Source organism: Cricetulus griseus (genome assembly GCF_003668045.3).
Source record: "Cricetulus griseus strain 17A/GY chromosome 1 unlocalized genomic scaffold, alternate assembly CriGri-PICRH-1.0 chr1_0, whole genome shotgun sequence".
In the NCBI taxonomy this organism is placed as follows: Eukaryota; Metazoa; Chordata; class Mammalia; order Rodentia; family Cricetidae; genus Cricetulus; species Cricetulus griseus.
This window is the reverse complement of record NW_023276806.1, coordinates 152,804,871-152,823,994: the sequence shown is the minus strand read 5'-3', so window position 1 is coordinate 152,823,994 and position 19,124 is coordinate 152,804,871. Positions and strand designations below refer to the sequence as shown.

Below are 19,124 nucleotides of genomic sequence, written 5' to 3'. Positions count from 1 at the left end.
CTGATGCAGGATGAACTGCACTGTGCAATGCTTGCAAGGGCCAAGAGAGAAGGGACAGGCGCCCGTGAGGCCAGGAAGGAGATGGAGAGGTGGGGACAAAAGAAAAGATCCGGTGAGGGCTTTCAGAACACTGATAACCCTCACTCTGTGACAGTTAATCTGGGTCTGATCCCCGGAATCAACTCCACAGCTGTCCCTTGACAAAGACTGTCCCCAGACAAAGTCTGTCCCGAGACAATCAGCCACACTGGACCAGAACAAGAGGGCAGAGTCCATTTTTTTAAAAAAGACAAAGCTTTTAAATTATTAGAAAATAACCATGTTTGACACGTGACATTTTGAAAAAGCAGAGACACCTGGGCCAAAAAAGGAGCAAATAAAAACGAAGTTACTAAGTTTAAGGAAGAAAGCAAACATTGTACAAGGAAGGAAATCGAGGTGCACACCTGTGCCTATGAGTCCACAGAGTGAAGCCTACAGAGTCACAAGGATGACTACTGTAAGAACGTGCTGAGGCCTCATGAGGGCAGGAGACCATGACTGGAGCAGACAGGGGCTGAGGGCCTGAAAGCTAAACCCTCAACTGCCACAGCAGGGGCAATGTCAATACCTAACAAATCAAGAACATGACCACACTGTCTAGGAATTATGAGTGCATGGGTGTATACATATACACACTGAAGAACAATGCAATTGTGAAGAGTCCACAGTGCTGGGGTGGGGAGGTGGGGAACAGGGCTGCTGACCCTGAACCTTCACTGTTGTTCAAGTCTACCTATAAACTTGCTTTACTCTGATAGAAAGAAAATTACCACAGAGTTTATGAGAGAACATCTAAACTACAGCACCCATGCCTTTTAAAGTATAAAACACAAACTACGAACACACCGACCACACCCTGAAACCCTCCCCAGTACAGAATGTCAACATACAAAACCCTTCATTTTAAGTCAGAGATTTCTATGAGCTCTGATAAAGAAGAAAAAGAGTCAATATCTGACTCCCTAATCCTCACAGAGAGAATGAGATGCTCCAGCAGCCTCGCCCCTCTCAGTCTCCTCCCAGGACACTTCCTCAGTGTCCCAACCAACCTCCTCCCAATGGCTCCCCACAACTTGAGGGCATACATGCCCTCCACCATCTGCCACTCTGGGCTGCAGGTGCACACCTGTGTGGCTTCTCACCCATCCTTGAGATCCTGAAGGCATTCCTACAGCAAAACCAGCAGTATTAGCATGCACCAGGCCTCGGCGTATATTCCTGAACAAGTGAATGAGTGAGCCAAGCCCTCAGCACTAGCATGCACCAGGCCTCTCGTGTATTCCTGAACAAGTGAGTGTGAGCGAAAGAATGGTGATCTATACACATCTACTTCCCTCATCCCTGGTCAGTTATCAGGACCTGAAATGCAAAGCTCCCAGGCTACACCTGTGAGGGAGATGCCATTTAACTCTTACCTGTAGACAGTTCCCATCTGGATGTAATGAAAAGCATCGATCTTCATCAACACTGCCTTTAAAAACATAAACATGTGAACAACGATTGCATAAAAAACAAACAATCCAAGGGTTGTTATAAATCCTGTCAATACGACATTCCCCTAACACAGTGGTTCTCAACCTTCCTAATGCTATGACCCATTAATACAGTTCCTCCTGTTGTGGTGACCCCCAACCATAAATTTATTTTCGTTGCTACTTCATAACTGTAATTTTGCTATTGTTATGAATTATAATATAAATATCTGTGTTTTCTCATGGTCTTAGGCAACCCCTGTGAGAGGGTCATTCAACCCCAAAGGAGTCACGGCCCACAGGTTAAGAAACACTGCATGACTGTTTCCAAAAGCTGCGCTTCTTACCTGAGGAGCCTTTTAAATGCCATGTGAGCAAACGAAAGGGAAAGAAACCATGGCAGCTGGCTCCCCCTTCAACATGACTACCAGGGTTAGCCACTTACAAACAACGCCTGGGATGCACGCCTCTCTAAGGCTCTATCTACCAAATGGATTTGGATAATTTGGTTCTGCAGCCCCACAGAACTTCATCCAGAACCACTTGCCAAGGGAAGTGCCAGCAGTTCTATTAGCAGCACTTTATGTCCACCACCACGAAACTACAGAAAAATAGGAGCTCAGACTCACCCGCTGGACATCATAATGGAGTCCACGGATGGCGAAGTTTGGGTCATACTCATACTTCCTGATCTCCACAGGATACTAAGAGAAGAGAGGACACATGGCTAAGCTAAACATGAAAGAAGAGGACAGGCATTCGGGATGCACTTCTGGGATCAAAGCGTTTAGGAAACTGAGGCAGGAGGATCAGGAGTTCAAGGTTATTCTCAAGCACATACTGGGTCCAAGACTAGCCTGGGCTACCTGAGTCCTGTCTTTAAAAGGAAAGGAAAGAGGGTGGTGAGTTCAGGATGGGCACAGATCCATTTCAGAGTTGTCACACTTTGGTGACAAAGTGACACCAATAGGAACAGACCACAACTTGGTCCTCTGTTTCTCCATTCTGTCCTGGTCCCTATTTGTCCAGGCTAAGGTTAGACCTCAACCCCTTGAACCCTCATGTAGAGCTCTGAAATGGTCAACTCTAACTGTCAACCTTATAGGACCTGGTATCAACATGGAGACAAACTCTAAGCATGTCTGAGAAGCTTCTAGATTGGGTTTAATGGAGGGGCAAAGATCCTAAGTATGGGCAGCACCACTCCATGTGGTGAACAGAGAGAGAGAACTGGGCACCAGCATGCAGCATATTCCTGTACACTGTGTCAATATATGTTGTTGTGAGTGGTTTTAATAAAGAAGCTGACTAGCCAATAGTTAGACAAGTTAAGGTTAGGCAGGAGAGCCAAACTGAGAATGTTGGGAAGAAAGGTGGAGTCTAGAGTCGAGAGCAGACTGAAAGAAGCAAGGTGGGCATGCCATAATGAGAAAAGGTGCCAAGCCACATGGCAAAGCATAGATAAGAAATATGGGTTAATTTAAATATAAGAGTTAGCTAGTAGACACACCGGGGTGGGCCTAGGCCCTATCCCAAAGGCTATGATAGACTCTGAAGAGCCCCCTATTGAAGGCCTCACCCTCCCCAGGGATCAGAAAGGTTATGGGATAGGTAGGGTGTTAGATGGGGAGGGGGGCAGGGGAGGAGGAGAGGGAGAGGGAACTGGGATTGACATGTAAAACAATCTTGTTTCTAATTCAAATTTTAAAAAATGGAGAAAAAAAAGAGTTAGCTAGTAATAAGCCTGAGCTATTGGCTGGGCATTTATAATTAATATTAAAACTCTGTGTGGTTACTTGGGAGAGGCTTGCAGGACAAGAACTTCCACCTACACCAGAATTTCTTGCTGCTTCCTGACTATAGATGTAATGTGACCAGGTCCTCCTGGTCCTGCTTCAAAGATTTTTCTGCCATGATGGGCTGTGCCCTCAAACCGTAAGCCAAAATAAACCCCCCTTTCCTTCTTTTTTGTCACTATTTTGTCAGTTTCACGTTACCATGACCCGGTTTCCTTGGAACCCAGATGAGGTCTTTTCAGGGGAGCTCCGCACACCTTCACTATTGTCACTGTTCTCACCCAGCTGTGCTGGCTCGGGAACCCCACAGCTACTGTCCCAGGGAATGTTCTTAGCCTGTGGCTCCCATCCACTTCTGCTGTTCTGAGAACACACAGAGCTTTGGGAGATGGCCTAGTCTCTGCTATTTCCTACGTAAATATCCTTGCTCACATTTTACAAAAATACCAGTCCCTCCTCTACATTACATGAGAATCCAGGCACTTCCTCCCCTCAAACCCAGAACTAAGGGCACCCACCTACCAGCATTCGCTGCATGTAGTGGCTGCCATGCCCATTTTACAGAAATAAAAGCTGGACAAGCATCAAGACCCCCCAGTTAGCCTGCTAAGCCACACTGCTGCCGGCTTCCTGGAACTACCAGGCACCGCCTGCCTGAAGGCACATGGCAAGTTTTCAAGTCAGGCTGCACAAAGAACTGACTTGAATGTCACATTTGGGCTCATTTATCTTACACCTGTGTGTGTGCCAAGAAATCCCCAACCTGATATTTCTCCTCGTGGGTGTTCTCAAGACTTCTGAACACCATGTGCAGTCTGATATTTACTGAGACACTTGCCAAAGCCCACAATGAACAAGCCATGGTGATGTGGTTCTGCTCTAGAATGAAGACCAGGACGGCAGCGCCTCTGAAGCCTCCACTAGCTTGGGGTGGGATCAGGAAGCTGTGTTTAAAGAGTCCTGAGCATCTCTCAACCACACTGCACTGACCTTACTGCCCAGCACGAGGGAGACAGCACCTCCTATCTGCTTAGGGTTCAGAGTTCTGAAGGTCAGAGTCAAGGACTTGTCCAGGGTCACAAAGCTGCAGAGTGGCTGAGCCAGCACTGGCACCTGGAACTGTGTCATATCCAGGTCTACCCCTAACCCACTTAATCCATTCTGAAGCAGCCCAGCACCCCTGTCTTTGTTAGGGTTTCTCTTGCTACATAAAGCACCATGACCAATAGCAACAGGAGGGGAAAGGGTTTATTCCAGCTTGTAACTCTCAGGTCATGCTCTATTGCTGAGGGAAGTCAGGGCAATAACTATAAAGCAAAGGCCATGAGGAAGGCTGCTTACAGGTTTGCTGCCCATAGCTTGCTCATCCTGTTTTGTTATAGCACCCAGAGGTGGGACCCAAATCAATAAGCTGGACCCTCCAGCATCAACCAATAATCAAGGAAATGCTGTAGACTTGCCTACAGGCCACCTCATAGAGGCATTTTCTCAATTGAGTTTCCTCTTCCCAGCTAACTCTAGCTGTGTCAAGTTGACAAAAAACTAACCAGGACAGGCCCTCTCCTGGAGGCTTACTGCTCCCCCATGACAGCAGTAGCTACTAACTCAGAAGCTCAGCAGTGGGGAAGAAGTATTTCCAGCTGGTCAAGAGACCATAGCCAATGGCCTTGATGACAGACAGAAACAGCTGAGCCTCAGTAGGACAATGGCTTCAGGAAGGACATGGTCACCCTGATAAAGCCCAAATCTCTCCTGTACACAGCAGCCCTGGCAATGGTAATACATCAGTTCGACAGGGGACGCCGGTGGGCCCCATGCATGGGAAATTCCTGCAGCCCTGGAGCCTGGCTGGGTTGCACCTTTGTGACTAACTGCAGTTCTCTGAATGGCCAATCATTTCTACAACACCACTGAGGGTTTCAGAATGCCTGTAAATGGCTTTTCAAAGCTTTTAGTCTGGTATTTCATGTGGCCTGAATTATGAGTCTAACTGAAAACAAAGTTCTTTCAAACCTCACAAAACCAGAAGCAAAGATAGCACAGCCTCTACAGCATGCTGGCCCCAAACAAAGCACCATGCGCTCATCCACCCACAGAGTTCAGGCACCCCTATGGCAAGCATTTGTTGAGCACACAGTCTGTGTCAGGGACTGTGCCAGGACTGAGAGTGTTGCAGAGAACACAAGTGACTGTCCCAAGGAAGTTCCACTCTACCCTGGGAGCCATGCCACAAACAAGATAACACTCATGGAGCACAATGCCTCGCAGTGACCCATACTATAAAGAGCCAGTGTGAGGGCCAAATAGCTGACTGGACATAGCAGCAAGCCCTGTGCTGTCTGCAGGCAAGCCAGGAGTGAGCAGGAGGTGGCACTGGCAGGCCTATTAAGAACCCATTTTCAGGAATGGAGAGACAGACAGCTCAGGGGATTGTCCATTGCTCTTACATTTATTTATTTTAAAATAAATAAAAATAAAAAGAGGGAAACTATGGAGACAGCTCTGGTTGAGTCAGTTCCCAGAACCACCTATAGCTCCAGCTTCAAGGGATCCAGTGCCACCATGGATACCCACTCATATGTGCAGACACACACAGATAACATAAAAAATAAAAAATAAAACACATCTTTTATAAAAAGACTCACTTGCTATCAAGTGGAGAACAAACTCAGGGGCTGAGAGGAAGGTAGATGAGGCTCTCAGAGGTGATGACTGCTTAGACTGGAGCAACTGCTTCAGGAGAGATAAACTGTGGAGCAAGGCGGTGGAGGTGCATGCCTTTAATTCCAGGCAATTGGAGCTCTGAGTCTGAGGCTAGCCTGGTCTACAGAGTGAGTTCCAGAACAGCCTGGGCTACACAGAGAAACCCTGTCTTGGGAGGTGTGGGAGCACATAGGATCAGATCACACAGATCAGTAGAGCGCTCACTGCCACAGAGTAACTACCGCAATGAAAGACAGCACAGACAGGGGTATGAAGAGTCACTGTGCAGTGGAGAACCCTAACATCCTAACATCCCTCAGCAGTTGATCAAGGTCAACACCCAGTGACATGTCTCCTGTGGTAATGACGACCACTCTTGGCCTCTGAACTCTTCCCCTCAAAACCCAGAACCCAGCTCCACCATTAGAAAACCAACAAACTAACCCAGGAGAAAGACACTCTGCAGAGCACCTCAGGGGTGCGCTTAGCTGTCCAAATCAAGGACAGACTGTGGGATCTTGCCTGTTGCTAATCTTCCATGTGACAAGGTCCAGCAGTTAACAAAATGTTAGCATTGTGAGGAACTGGACATGGGGTACAGGCAGGAACTTGGAGGAGCCAGAGGATGCCAGGCTTCAGATCTGAGCAAGCAGGTGATTACCAGTGCCACTTAACAAGGAGAAGAGGGGATTGGCAGGATGGTCTAGCAGGTAAGGGTACCTGCTGCCAACCCTGATGACCTGAGTTCAATCCCCATATGATGGAAAGATAGCATCGACTTCTGAAAGTTGTCCTGACCTCTATACATTACACACACACACACACACACACACACACACACACACACACACACACACACCAAATAAATAAAAATACAATTTATCCTTGTAGAACATGCTGGCCTCTAACTCACAGAGATCTGCCTGCCTCTGCCTCCTGAGTGCTGGGATTAAAGGAGTAGGTTACCTTATTTATTTGAAAATAAATGAGGAGGAGGCTGGGGAGATTGCCATGGCTCAGTGAGTTAAGCATTTACCTTGCTATCGTGAGGACCTGAGTTTGCTCCCCAGAACCAACATAAAAAAACCAGCCATGTGGGGGTTTGGCCAGTTAGATCACTAGACAGTGTGCTTGCTTCACAAGCTTGAAGGTCTGAGTTAGAATCCCAACACTCATCAAAAGCCAGGTGTGGTGGCACACGTTAGCAGCCCCAGTAAGCCTAGCTGAGCCAGTGAGCTCCAGGCTCAGAGAAACCCAGTCTCAAAAACCACAGCACACACACACACACACACACACACACACACACACACACACACCACCGAATTTAAAAATAATTAAAACAAAATAATAATAATAAACAGCCAGACATAGTGATGCATGCTTCTATTCCCAACACTGGAGAGGCAGAGTCAGGGGATCCCTGGGGCTCACTGTCCAGCCAACCTGGCCTCATGGGTAAGCTCAGGACCAGTGAGAGGCCCAATGTCTAAAATAAGATGGAAAGCCTAGGGGTGTGGCACATTGATAAGAGTGCCTGCCTGAGCTCAATCCCAGCACCCCAGAAACTGGGTGTGACTGCACACACCTGTGATCCCAGCACCCAGAAACTGGGTGTGACGGCACACACCTGTGATCCCAGCACTCCAGAAACTGGGTGTGACGGCACACACCTGTGATCCCAGCACTTGCAGCACAGTGGCAGGAAAATCAGAAGTTTGAGGCCACACAGCAAGTTTGAGGCCAGGTGGTGACCTGTGGTGGTTTGAATGAGAATGCCCCCAAAAGGTTCATATATATGAATACTTAGTACCCAGTTGGTGGACTATTTAGGAAGGATGAGGAGGTGTGGCCTTGTTGGAGGAGATGTATCACTGGGGCTGGGCTTGGAGGTTTCAAAAGCCAATGCCAGGCCCAGTGAGAGAGGGAGGGGAGTGTATGCCACGCATGCTCAAGTAATCGAGTGCATGCACACATGCCTGCCTGCCTGCCTGCCTGCCTGCCTGCCTGCCTGCCTGCCTGCCTGCCTGCCTGCCTACCTGCCTGTAAATCAGGATGTAAAGCTTTCAGCTACTGCTCCAACATTATGCCTGTCTATCATGTTTCTATCAGATTGCCTTGACCAAGATAGACCCCATCTCAAAATATAAAAGTAAGGTGGACAGTATTCCAGAGAACAACTCAGGCTACCTCAGTGTGCACATACATGCACGCACATGAGTGCATGCTTGAGCGCGCGCGCGCGCACACACACACACAGACACACACAGTCACACATATACACACACAAGACATCTACAAAGCTGTGAGATCAGATGACAAGAGCCCTTCTAACATCCCTATTGCTCATTAATAGACATATGAAATGAAAATACAGAGTTATTACTCAATTTTTTATTTCTATCTTTATGAAAAATTATTCTTGTTTTAAAAATAAAAAGGTATCTTTTTAAAGGAGCTGAAAGTTTTATATTTGCTTTCTGAAAGTAGTCTAAATTTCAAACTGCCTGGTCTGTCACTGTGCATCCCAAATGTACATATCTTCCCAGCCCTGTGAGCTCACGAGGCTATGGCAGGAAAAATGACCCAGAACTAACTCAACACTTCTTGGAAGAAGTACTTGTCTAATCAGAGCAAGAGAAAAATCTGAATCACTGGCCCTACTAATATGCCTAATACAATTAGTATTATAATGATTCTTTTATCAGAGCAACAAATAGATATAATGAGATTTCAATAATCTCCAATCTAGTGGCATCTCAATCATGATTCCACCTTCTACTTTATGCACTAGCTCATCTCTGCTCCCAGATTTCATGTTTTATGCTCATAAGTTATGGCTTTCGTGAATACTTCAGTTTTCACGTCAACAACAAAACCCCCAGGGCAAAAATGCATTAAAGCTATGAAGGGTGACAGGGAGTGGCAGAGCCGTCTCTGACCAGACGACCCGAGCACAGATCTACTGTGCTTCCTGCTGCCTGTGGTCTCAAAGACAGAAGCAGGCGGGCTGTGTGGGTGAGACACAGTGACACTGGCACTAGTTCTTACTGGGTGTCTTCTAGACACCTAGTGTCTACCACACAGCAAGGCACTGGTCCACAACAACACCCTGAGGGGGGTGATCTTCTTAAAAACCGCTTTCTAGAGGAAACAAGCCCAGAGACACAGTGGATGAGTGGATCTGGACCACAAAGGAAGCTACACAAGTAATCGGCTGGAAAACAGGTGCTTTCAGCACTCAGCCAGAAGTGGGGGACAGTACAGACAGGATGGTGGGGACAGTACAGACAGGATGGTGGGGACAGTACAGACAGTATGGCGGGGACAGTACAGACAGTATGGCGGGGACAGTACAGACAGGATGGTGGGGACAGTACAGACAGGATAGTGGGGACAGTATAGACAGGATGGTGGGGACAGTACAGACAGGATGGTGGGGACAGTACAGACAGGATGGTGGGGACAGTACAGACAGGATAGTGAGGACAGTACAGACAGGATGGTGGGGACAGTACAGACAGGATAGTGGGGGCAGTACAGACAGGATACTAGAACAGGACCCTGGGTTCCAAGTGATAGCAAGCTCAGAGCGCACTGCAGCTGGCCAGCACAAAGACAGCAGCCATTCAGAGTCATCTCCTAGTGCCTGCTAAGGGACAGTGGCACGTAGCATGTGGAAAGCAAAGGCAGAGTTACCTGCTGACAAAAAGTGATAAAACAGAAGACGGCTGCTCTCGGGCTTAGCAACAAGACAAAAGGGCATTTTCTGCTACTTCTACATGATGGACCAGTACAACATAACTGCTTAAATCCACTGATAAATAAAAGCAGAAAATGAACTGCACCAAATGTTTAGGATCTAAACTAAAGGGAACTTTGACCTCTCTGATCAAGTATCTAGTATCAGGGGGATGGTTTCTCCACACTGGTCACACCTCCCTTACAATCACATCTGAGAGGGAACAAACTGCAGATTTCACAACCTCGGTTTCCAGGTTACTCACTACACTCCAGCCCACCTCTACTGGCCAAGCAGACTGAACTCACACCCCTTTTGCTCTTTCCCCCAACTCCCTGGAAAAGCTACTTCCACTATCGGCTGTGTCTCCTTAGCTCTCTGCTCTGGTGTCCTCAGCAGGTCTACCAGATGGCTTTCACAAATGACCATCCCAGTGCCTGACTCCCTCCAGACCATGTCCATGTCATCCCCATTTATCCTTCCTGCATCCTCAGCAGGCTATGGCTCATTAAAGCCATAAAGCATGGGGAGGATAAAAGGAAGGGATGGGCAGAAGAGCTCAACAGTGAACAGAGCTCCAAAGACAGAATGTGCAGCACATCAAGAGCTCCAAAACCACAGCAAAGCCCTGGGAAGACGTGCTCTGCCTGGAAACAGAGATCATAGTCACATTTCTTGGGTAGTATAGGAGGTTTAAAGAGCAGAACTGGCAGCCGGGCGTTGGTGGTGCATGCCTTTAATCCCAGCACTAGGGAGGCAGAGGCAGTCGGATCTCTGAGTTCGGGGCCAGCCTGGTCTCCAGAGCGAGTGCCAGGATAAGCTCCAAAGCTACACAGAGAAACCCTGTCTCGAAAAACCAAAAAAAAAAAAAAAGAAACAAAAAAAAAAAGAACTGGAAGGGTGGAGCTTGCCAACCAGATAGCCTAGCCTAACTGGTGAGCTCCCAGCCAATCAGAGACCCTGTCTTAAGAGATATGAACAGCACTCCTGAGGATGACACCCAAGGTTGTTCTCTGACTCCCACATCCATGCACCTGCACACATGAACACTCATGCACGCATGTGCACGCATGCGTGCACACACGTGTGTATACATACATGCAAACAGGTTCTAGATAAGTAAGAGTCACTTAGAAAATTGGAATGGACCAGAAACCTCTCATTCCTCTGCAGCCACCCACTACAGGACTTCTGTACAAGTGCAGAGGCTGGCAGGATCATGCAAGGCGGTTTACTCTGCAGACATCAAAGGGGCCAAAGGGGAACAGGACAGAAGGTCTCCATGGCCTTACCCTATGTTCGTTGATGAGAAGGTCCCGAGCAGCATTGAAGATGAGGGTGTGGAGATGCTTAGAGTAGAACACTAGGGTGTAATCATAATCAAAACCATATATCTCAATGTCCGACAGGCTCATCTCATTGTTTGAGAAGATGGCATCTGGATTCAACAAGTTGTTCATGATGGAAGGAACCAGTTCTAGGAGCAAAAACAGAATCCATTATCTCATGGCATGGATGAGGGTTGCCTGGCTTTTAAAGAAAGGAGCAGTTTACACATCAATGTGATGCCCAGAACAGGCAGAGCCAGAGATGCAGCTTATCCACAGAGCACTCCAGAGAAGGGAGAAGGAGCAAGGGAAAGCTGGCTCATGGGGACAGAAAGCAGACTGGTGACTGTGCCAGATGGGTGAGGAAGTGACTCTTACTGAATACAGAATTTCTTTTCAGGTGGTAAAAATATTCTCAATTTGATTGTGGCAATGGACATGGCAGAAAGCCTTTTATAAATATACTAAAATTCAGGGGTATGGACCTGAGAGTCTTCATGTGAGTTCAGGGGGATCTACATTGCATCTCGATGAAACTATCACTGAGAAAGAACAAGTGCTTCAATGTTCAGAGAGAGAGAGAGCACTAACATTCAATGTATTGGCTACCAATGTTTTCCCTATATATCCTATAAGGCTGGCCTTACTGTACACACAGGCCTGTAGTTCCTATTCAACCACAAGCTTGTCACATTACCACAGACACTGAGAATATGACCTTATGCTACTACATAAAACTTTGATACATTTTCATGTGTATGCCATAACCAACCCAACACTTGACTCATTTAAATTTTTTCCTACTTAATAATACCTTTGTGGTGAGCAGATGACTATTTCAGCTAGCTTATTAGAGGTGACACCATCAGGGCCCACTGGACACAAAAGCAGTTTGCACTGTTTTCTGTGCCAGGGCTCTCCATCTGAGAGACTGCTATTACATTACTATTATTCTTTCTTAAAGGAATTCCAAAAAATTTTCTACCTTACAAAGTCCATGAGTTCAAACGGACCCTTACACAGTCCAAGCTGGGAGGTGAGGGCTGTGACTCAGTGTCAGGCACACCCAACATACACAAGGCCAGTGATCCCCAGCACTGAAACACAGTCTTAAGATGAAAGAGACAATGTTAGTGGCTTTACTTCTGCATTATGTTGGAATACTTTCCTATCTTTATCCCCCTGGGAAATAACTCACCTTTAGCCATGGATTGCTACCACCTATGATTTTTAACAAGAGTAAATTCAGGAAGAAGGAGAATTGCAGTCAATAATGGCAAACACCATGTCCATACCAAGCTTCCACTGTCATGACATCATTTTCAGATACAGATTATCTGAACACACCACAGAAGTCTGAAGACAGCGCTCCACAGCCATGTTGGTCTTGGCTTTCCCAGAACACAAAGGAGAATTTGTGATCTTTTTTCATTTCCCACCCCAAAGGGCAGAAAACAGAAAGCGTCTCAAAGCTGCCCGATGTGCTGAGATGCTGTGGTGAGCAGACAGTCACTCTGTAGTCTGATGGTGCTGGAAAAATCAACTACCCACTGAGATCTCAGGCTCCGGGGTTCCCTGAAGGACCTTCAGGAGCATTTAGGATCAGACACTGAACAGCTATTATGAGAGACAAAAAGGAAATACACTTACCCAAGTAGCCATTAGCACTCACTGGAGAGCAGCCTCCTGCACTAAGCTTGGGACAAACACGGACCATCCGACACTGCTAAAAAGATATGTGGTTCCATTCTTTCACCTTCTATCATTTTATGGGTCAGACTTACTTGAACAAGCTCACAGGGCACCAAGTGCTGGAGACAAGGTATTTTCTGGAGCTAAGGGCAAAACACCAAATAGTCTCACAAAACTCAACCTGTCTGGATTCTATGACTGAGGACAAGCACATCAGAACAGCTGTCAACACTTTTTTGTGAAATAGTCTCACTATGTCACACAGGCTGGTCCCAAACCTCTGGGCTCAAGTGGTCTTCTAGCTACAGCCTCCCAAACAGCTGGGATTATAAGTGCACACCACTGTGCCCCAGCTTGCAGCTAGTAGTTAGTAAGTGCTTATGGCCATGTACTGTATGCAACCACAAAGGCTTGCCTCATTTCATCCTTTTAGCAATCTCATGGAGTGTATACTATGTTACCTCCATTTTACATGAGTACCCCGAGGCACAGAGAAGTCACATAATTTCCATACAACCACCCAACAATAAGACTAGCATTTAACCTGAGAAGTCTGGCTCCAGAATCTGTGTTTTTAACTCCCTTCCCCCAAATCACAGGAATCTAGCTGCAATGGTGAACAGTGCGTGTTTTTCTAAAATAAACAGGAGGACCGGCAAGATGGCTCAGCAGATAGAAATACTTGCCAAAAGGCCTGAAGACTTGTGTGTGAACCCACATGGCAGAAGGAGAGAACCTGCTCCTACAAGTTATCTCTGACTCTGCAAGTGTGCTGTGGTGTGTGCATGCCCCCCACCCCACTCCAATCAATATTTTTAAAAACAAAATCATAATGAAATAAAATGGAATCCACCCATTATTTCTATTTCTTTCTATGAACAGCAGCACAGTATCCACCAAGGAGTCACCAGGGTAATCAAGAGGTGTCACCTTTCCTAGTGATGACTCCAGTCACATAACCAGACTCCCACTAGGGCAGAGTCCCAGCTACAGCCCGGGGAACCAGATCCCTTGGGAAACCCAGCAGAAGTTAGGAAAGCCTCACAGACCTGCAGACAGTGCCAGACAGTCTTCCCATATATACCAACTTCAAAACCACACTTTATACCCCACGGTTTTCAGGCCCACCGGTGATGGGGACTGCATGAATGAGCACGATTTTGCCCACACTGGCATTTCAAATGTGACTGAATCTACAATACTCCCCAACAAACAACACGTTTTCATTAGTGTCTCTCATTCAATGGCCTTAGGTTTCAGAGTGATGGGTGACAGGGTGGTAGTGGATGGTTCTTTCATTCACAAATGTGGCCCAAGTCTAAGGAGAGCAAATAAACTGACATTTGAAGAAAACAGGAGGGGGCAGTTCACAAGAACTCACCCCAGGAGGGCTGAAGCCAAACTCCTCAGCATTTAATACCAAAGATCATGCTATGTGACCAGGGCTGCTAGGGGTGATGCTATTTTCTGAGTGTGACAGGATCCTCTGGATGACGTAGGTGAAGCAGGCTTGCTTATGAAGGAACCAAACGCTCCCCTTTCACAAATGACCTTTGTGTGGGAAGCTCCAAGAGACTGCTTTAATCAAGGCTTCCATCTACAAAAAGCCCTGCCAAGGGAGCCCATCTGCCTTCTCAGTACCTGAAGTGTGCTATAGTGCGCAGGAAATCCCCACAGGTCAGCTTGGAAGAGAGCTGCCCAAGGCACCTCAAGGCTGTACACCACAAAAGTGTCACCACCTCAGCACCTGTCACTATCACTCTGTGTTGTCTTCCACACAGGAACAAGGGCAAGTGTCAGAAGCCTAAAGGGATCTCAGCTCCTCTATAATGTCACCAAAAATGTGGTATCACTAATACAATGCCCCACCTAGTCATGGAACTAACTCGGTAAAAGTAGAAACTTCGTGGGATGGCGCACACCTTTAGTCCCAGCACTCTGGAGGCAGAGGCAGGCAGATCTCTATGAGCTCACGGCCAGCCTGGTCTACAGAATTCTTTGTGTATACAAGAGAACAGCAAGATGTACAGCTGATCCTGGGAAGTGGAAAGGACAGCTCTGCAGCTGGCCATCAGCTCTGACACAAGCCACCATGACACACTGTGGGGTACTGGAGACCCCATTGGAAAACAGCCTATGGTAATCCCAGCACTCAGGAAAGTGGGGTAGATGTACCAGGGAAGGCCAGCCTGGGCTACACAGTGGCAGAACCCTGTCTCAAAAAAGAAAAAAAAAAAGAAGAAGAAGTTGTAGGCATTCTGTTTTGATTTGGGCTTGTGGTTTCTTACTGTATTATGATAAAAAAAAAAATAACAACATAACAAAATGCATCACCCTAATTATTTTTAAGTGGAGTTCGGTGGCTTTAAGTACATTCACTCCTGAGTTCCCATCACTGCCATCCAGCTCCGGAGCTCTTTCTTGAAACACTAAAACACCACACTCTCTAGGTAACACCCCGCCCCCACCCCTGCAACACCACTCTACCATGTCTCCAAGAGTCTGCCTGCTCTTCAGCATCTCACAGAAGCAGGGCCACTCAGCATCTGTCCTTCGCAAAATGTCCTTCAGTCCATCCATGGTGAAGCAGCCACCGTCTCCTCTCCTCTTCTTACTGTTACATTACCTAACAATCAGAGAATGACTGGTGGAGGTTGATTCTCTTCTTCCACCACTGGGCTCAGGAATCTTACTTAAGTCATGAGGCTCAGCAGTACACACGCCTCTACCCACCAAGCCATCCCCAACCATATAGTATATACTTCTGACAAACTCCCACACTCCTTTTCTTAGCAGTTGCACCATTCTTCTGTATTGCTTTTTTAAGACCCCCCTCAGAATATCATTTCTTGACTAAATTCTATCTTTACTGCTGACTGGAAAAGAAAATGAATGAAGGCAAAATTTAAGTAAAATCCAGTATCTTCCCTCTGTTCAAGCAACTATTTTAAACTATGTAAAGATCTCAGCTTGCGAAGTATAATTTTGGTCAGCCTTGCTTGTCCCCTTTTATATGTAGAAATGCTAAATGAGTCTCCATTAATTAAATGACTCCAGGCAGGCAAGGCTATCACTGTCACAGAGCAAATGTGGGGAAAATGCCAAGGAGAAACCCATAGCCTGAGTTGTATCAAGGGATTTCCTCACAGATTCAAAAGGCAAGGTGACTGTCATTCAGCAATTGGGCAGGCAGCCTAGAGAGTTATGAAAGTTGACGAAATGGGTACTAGGGATATGTCTTAGTAAGAGTACCGGCCACTCAAGAAGAAAGACTGAGCCCTACCCCAGGCACTTGTAACAAGCTGGAAGCAACAGTGTGGGTGTTTGAAACCCCAGCACTTTGTGCAGACAGACAAGAGAAGTGGATCCCTAAAATTCATGGCTAGTCTATCTCAACCAGTGTGTTCCGGGTTCAGTGAGAGACCCTGTCTCAAAATTTAAGGTGCAAGGAAGACACTGGATGTTGGCCTCTGGGCTCCACATGCAAGCATGCACATACTTGTCTTGAACAGCCACATACTTGTACATATAATGGGAGTGAGCAGGAGAGCGAGAGAGAAATAAGCAGTAGATTCTTCTTCGTGGCATTATTCCAGGAACCAGAAAGCAATGTGCTAGGAAGGTGAGATGAGGGTGCTGCTTCTATGCTCTGGTTGTGTTCATCCAGTGTGATTTTCACCATCTCAAACCTGTTCCTGTCCAGTCGGCCCCTCTTTCCAAGCACGGAGAGGGTGGGGGAGTAATAATTTCCTTCCTTTCTCTTCCAGTTCTGAGAAGACCCGAGTGGCACCCATCACTTCCAAGGCAACACATGACAGGTGTGACAGAGAGGCCTCAAGAAAGAGAAGCTGGAAGGCCAAGCAACCACCTGGAGGTGGGTTGACCTAGGGACTCCGCATAAATGAAAAATGAACATTGGACAGAGATGTCCGCAAGAACAGCTGACCATGGCCTCCCTTTCCTCCAGGACCACCCACTTTGAGAAACTTGCCCCACGGAGCACACCTTATGTGAGGTCTCAGGATGGTCCCGGTCCTGACTCCAGGGGACACGTACATGAGTGGCCCAACCCAGTAAGGAGTTCGGGGTAGGCACAGGACGTCCCTCTGGCAACTGTCATGTATCTCTCCCTGCCAATCAGTCCTGCCAGGCATGTGCATTTCTGGGTCTGTTTGGTAATTTCAAGGAAGAACTGCTCTTTTGTTTTGTTTTGTTTTTTTTCTACCAAGTCCCGGCCTAAGAAAACATAAATCCAAAGGAGCCAGGGATCCCCACCAAGAAGCTGTAAAGATACCAGGAGCAGAGGGCATCACCTCACCAGTGACATCACCAGTGACATCACCTCAATGCTGTGCTTACACAAGCACTGCCTCTCAACATTTCAGCAACACAAGCCCATAAAATGTCTCCTCAATTCATTTTCTCTTTGTGGTGCTGGGAATCCAACCCAGGGCAAGCACTGTAACTCAACTTCTATTTTTTTTTTTTTTTTTTTTTTGGTAACAAGTCAGTTTACATGTTTAATTGCTGATTTTCAAGGCAAGCCAGCTGCTCAAAATTCTTGCTGCCTTCAATTTTTAAACTTTTGCTCTGCATTAAAGGTATTCCCACCTCTCCAATCTTAAACTTTCCTTCCATACCCGTGTCAGCAGGATAGGTGATCTGTGGTCTGTCACTCCACCACACACTGGTTAAGTCTGTTAAAGTCTGCCTTTCCATGTACACTTCATGGTAAGGACGTTGAGGAAGGTTTTCTCATACAGAATATTCCAAACATACACTATGTGAAACAAGGTTTTTTAAAAACATTTTAAACATTGAAAGATATAAATTTTTGAGTAGGACATAACTGCCCAAGTATCGAATGTTTAAAAATCCAAAGAATATGTTGAAAAGCAAAGTATTGACATTTACAAAATAGGGGCCTAGTAGACATAAAAATAAAACAGAAATAAATTAATAAATTTTAAAATCCACAGAAAAGAAATTAAACTGCTAATCAGCAAATGTTCAACCACCCAACTCTTTTTAAAAAGTAAATGAATTTGGGTGGTGGTTCACACCTTTAGTCCCAGCACTGGGGAGGCAGAGGCAGGAGGATCTCTGTGAGTTTGAGGCCAGCCTGGTCTACAGAGTGAGTGCCAGGACAGCCAGGACTGTTACACAGAGAAACCCTGTCTCAAAAAACAAAAAAAGTAGATGAAAATATCTGGGCACAGTTATCAAATGCATCCTCTGAAGGGCAGCTTGCACACGGTCTACTGTGTTGAGTCACATGCATGCTTGCCTAGGATAAGCAGGTGATCCTTGGCAAAAATTTAAAAATAAGATGCGGTGGCATGGATAATGATTCACGGGACTAGTTTCAAATATTAAATATAATTTATTTCAGGGAGAGTGCATTTACACAAGAGGCGGGTGACCGCCACAGGTTACAGCTCCAAGGAGCCACCCAGGCTGTCCTCTGTGACCCTACCAGAAGCAAGAGAGCGGCACCTGCCAAGACCCCAGACCTAAAACTCACCCCTGTCACATAGTCCTCTGTGACCATGCCCATTTTGTGGGCAGAGTGGATATCTCACTACAATAAGACATCACTTTTCTCTCTTTAGAGTCCAGGGAAGTGGTTCTCAGCCTGTGGGCCACACCCCTTTTGAGAGTCAAACAGCCCTTTCACAGGGGTCACACTTCAGATAACCAGCATATTAGATATTTGCATTATGATTCATAACAGTAGCAAAATTACTGTTATGAAGTAGCATCAAAATTTTTTATGGTTGGGTCACCACAGCATGAGGAACCGTATTAAAGGGTTGCAGCATTAGGAAGGTTGAGACCCACTGGTCTAGTGCTATCTGTGTGCTCTTTGGAAGTACTCTGCTTTGGGTAACGATGGAGGCAGAGTTGATGCTGGCTGAGGACTAGCACCTGGCTTCAGGAAGTTTCAGAACAGAAATCTGTGCCTGGCAAACTTTCTGAAACTTTCTGACCATCAACACCAAGAGCATCATACTCTTTGACTCACTCTCTAACTTTTCAGGAAGTCTCTGCTAGGAAAAATATTCAGAGATATGAATACATGAAGCTTTTGTTATGGTGATTTTAATAAGGCAAAACCTGGGGAGACATGCTCATCTCAACCATCTGAGCTCAGGAACCCAAAGCATGTTATTAATAAGACATGACCAAACAGGGGAGCTGGAGCACACTGGACAACTCTCAAGTTAGATCAACAGGAACCACAATGACAATATTTTCTTGATGGAATGTTATGGTTTGACTTTATTTATGAATAAATTTATATAAATGATTTGGTTATGCCAGGCATGGTATTAAATGTTTGTAATTCCAG

The 19,124-nt window shown here is 46.3% G+C and overlaps 1 protein-coding gene across 1 annotated transcript in view; it reads right to left on the bottom strand.

Annotated features, from left to right (window-relative positions):
* Positions 1-19,124, bottom strand: part of Nt5dc3 (5'-nucleotidase domain containing 3) — a 57,211-nt gene that overhangs the window by 24,881 nt on the left and 13,206 nt on the right. Inside the window, 3 exon segments of the mRNA XM_027392549.2 lie at positions 1,458-1,513; positions 2,144-2,218; positions 11,045-11,229. Of these exon segments, the coding sequence (XP_027248350.1) occupies positions 1,458-1,513; positions 2,144-2,218; positions 11,045-11,229 (316 nt within the window).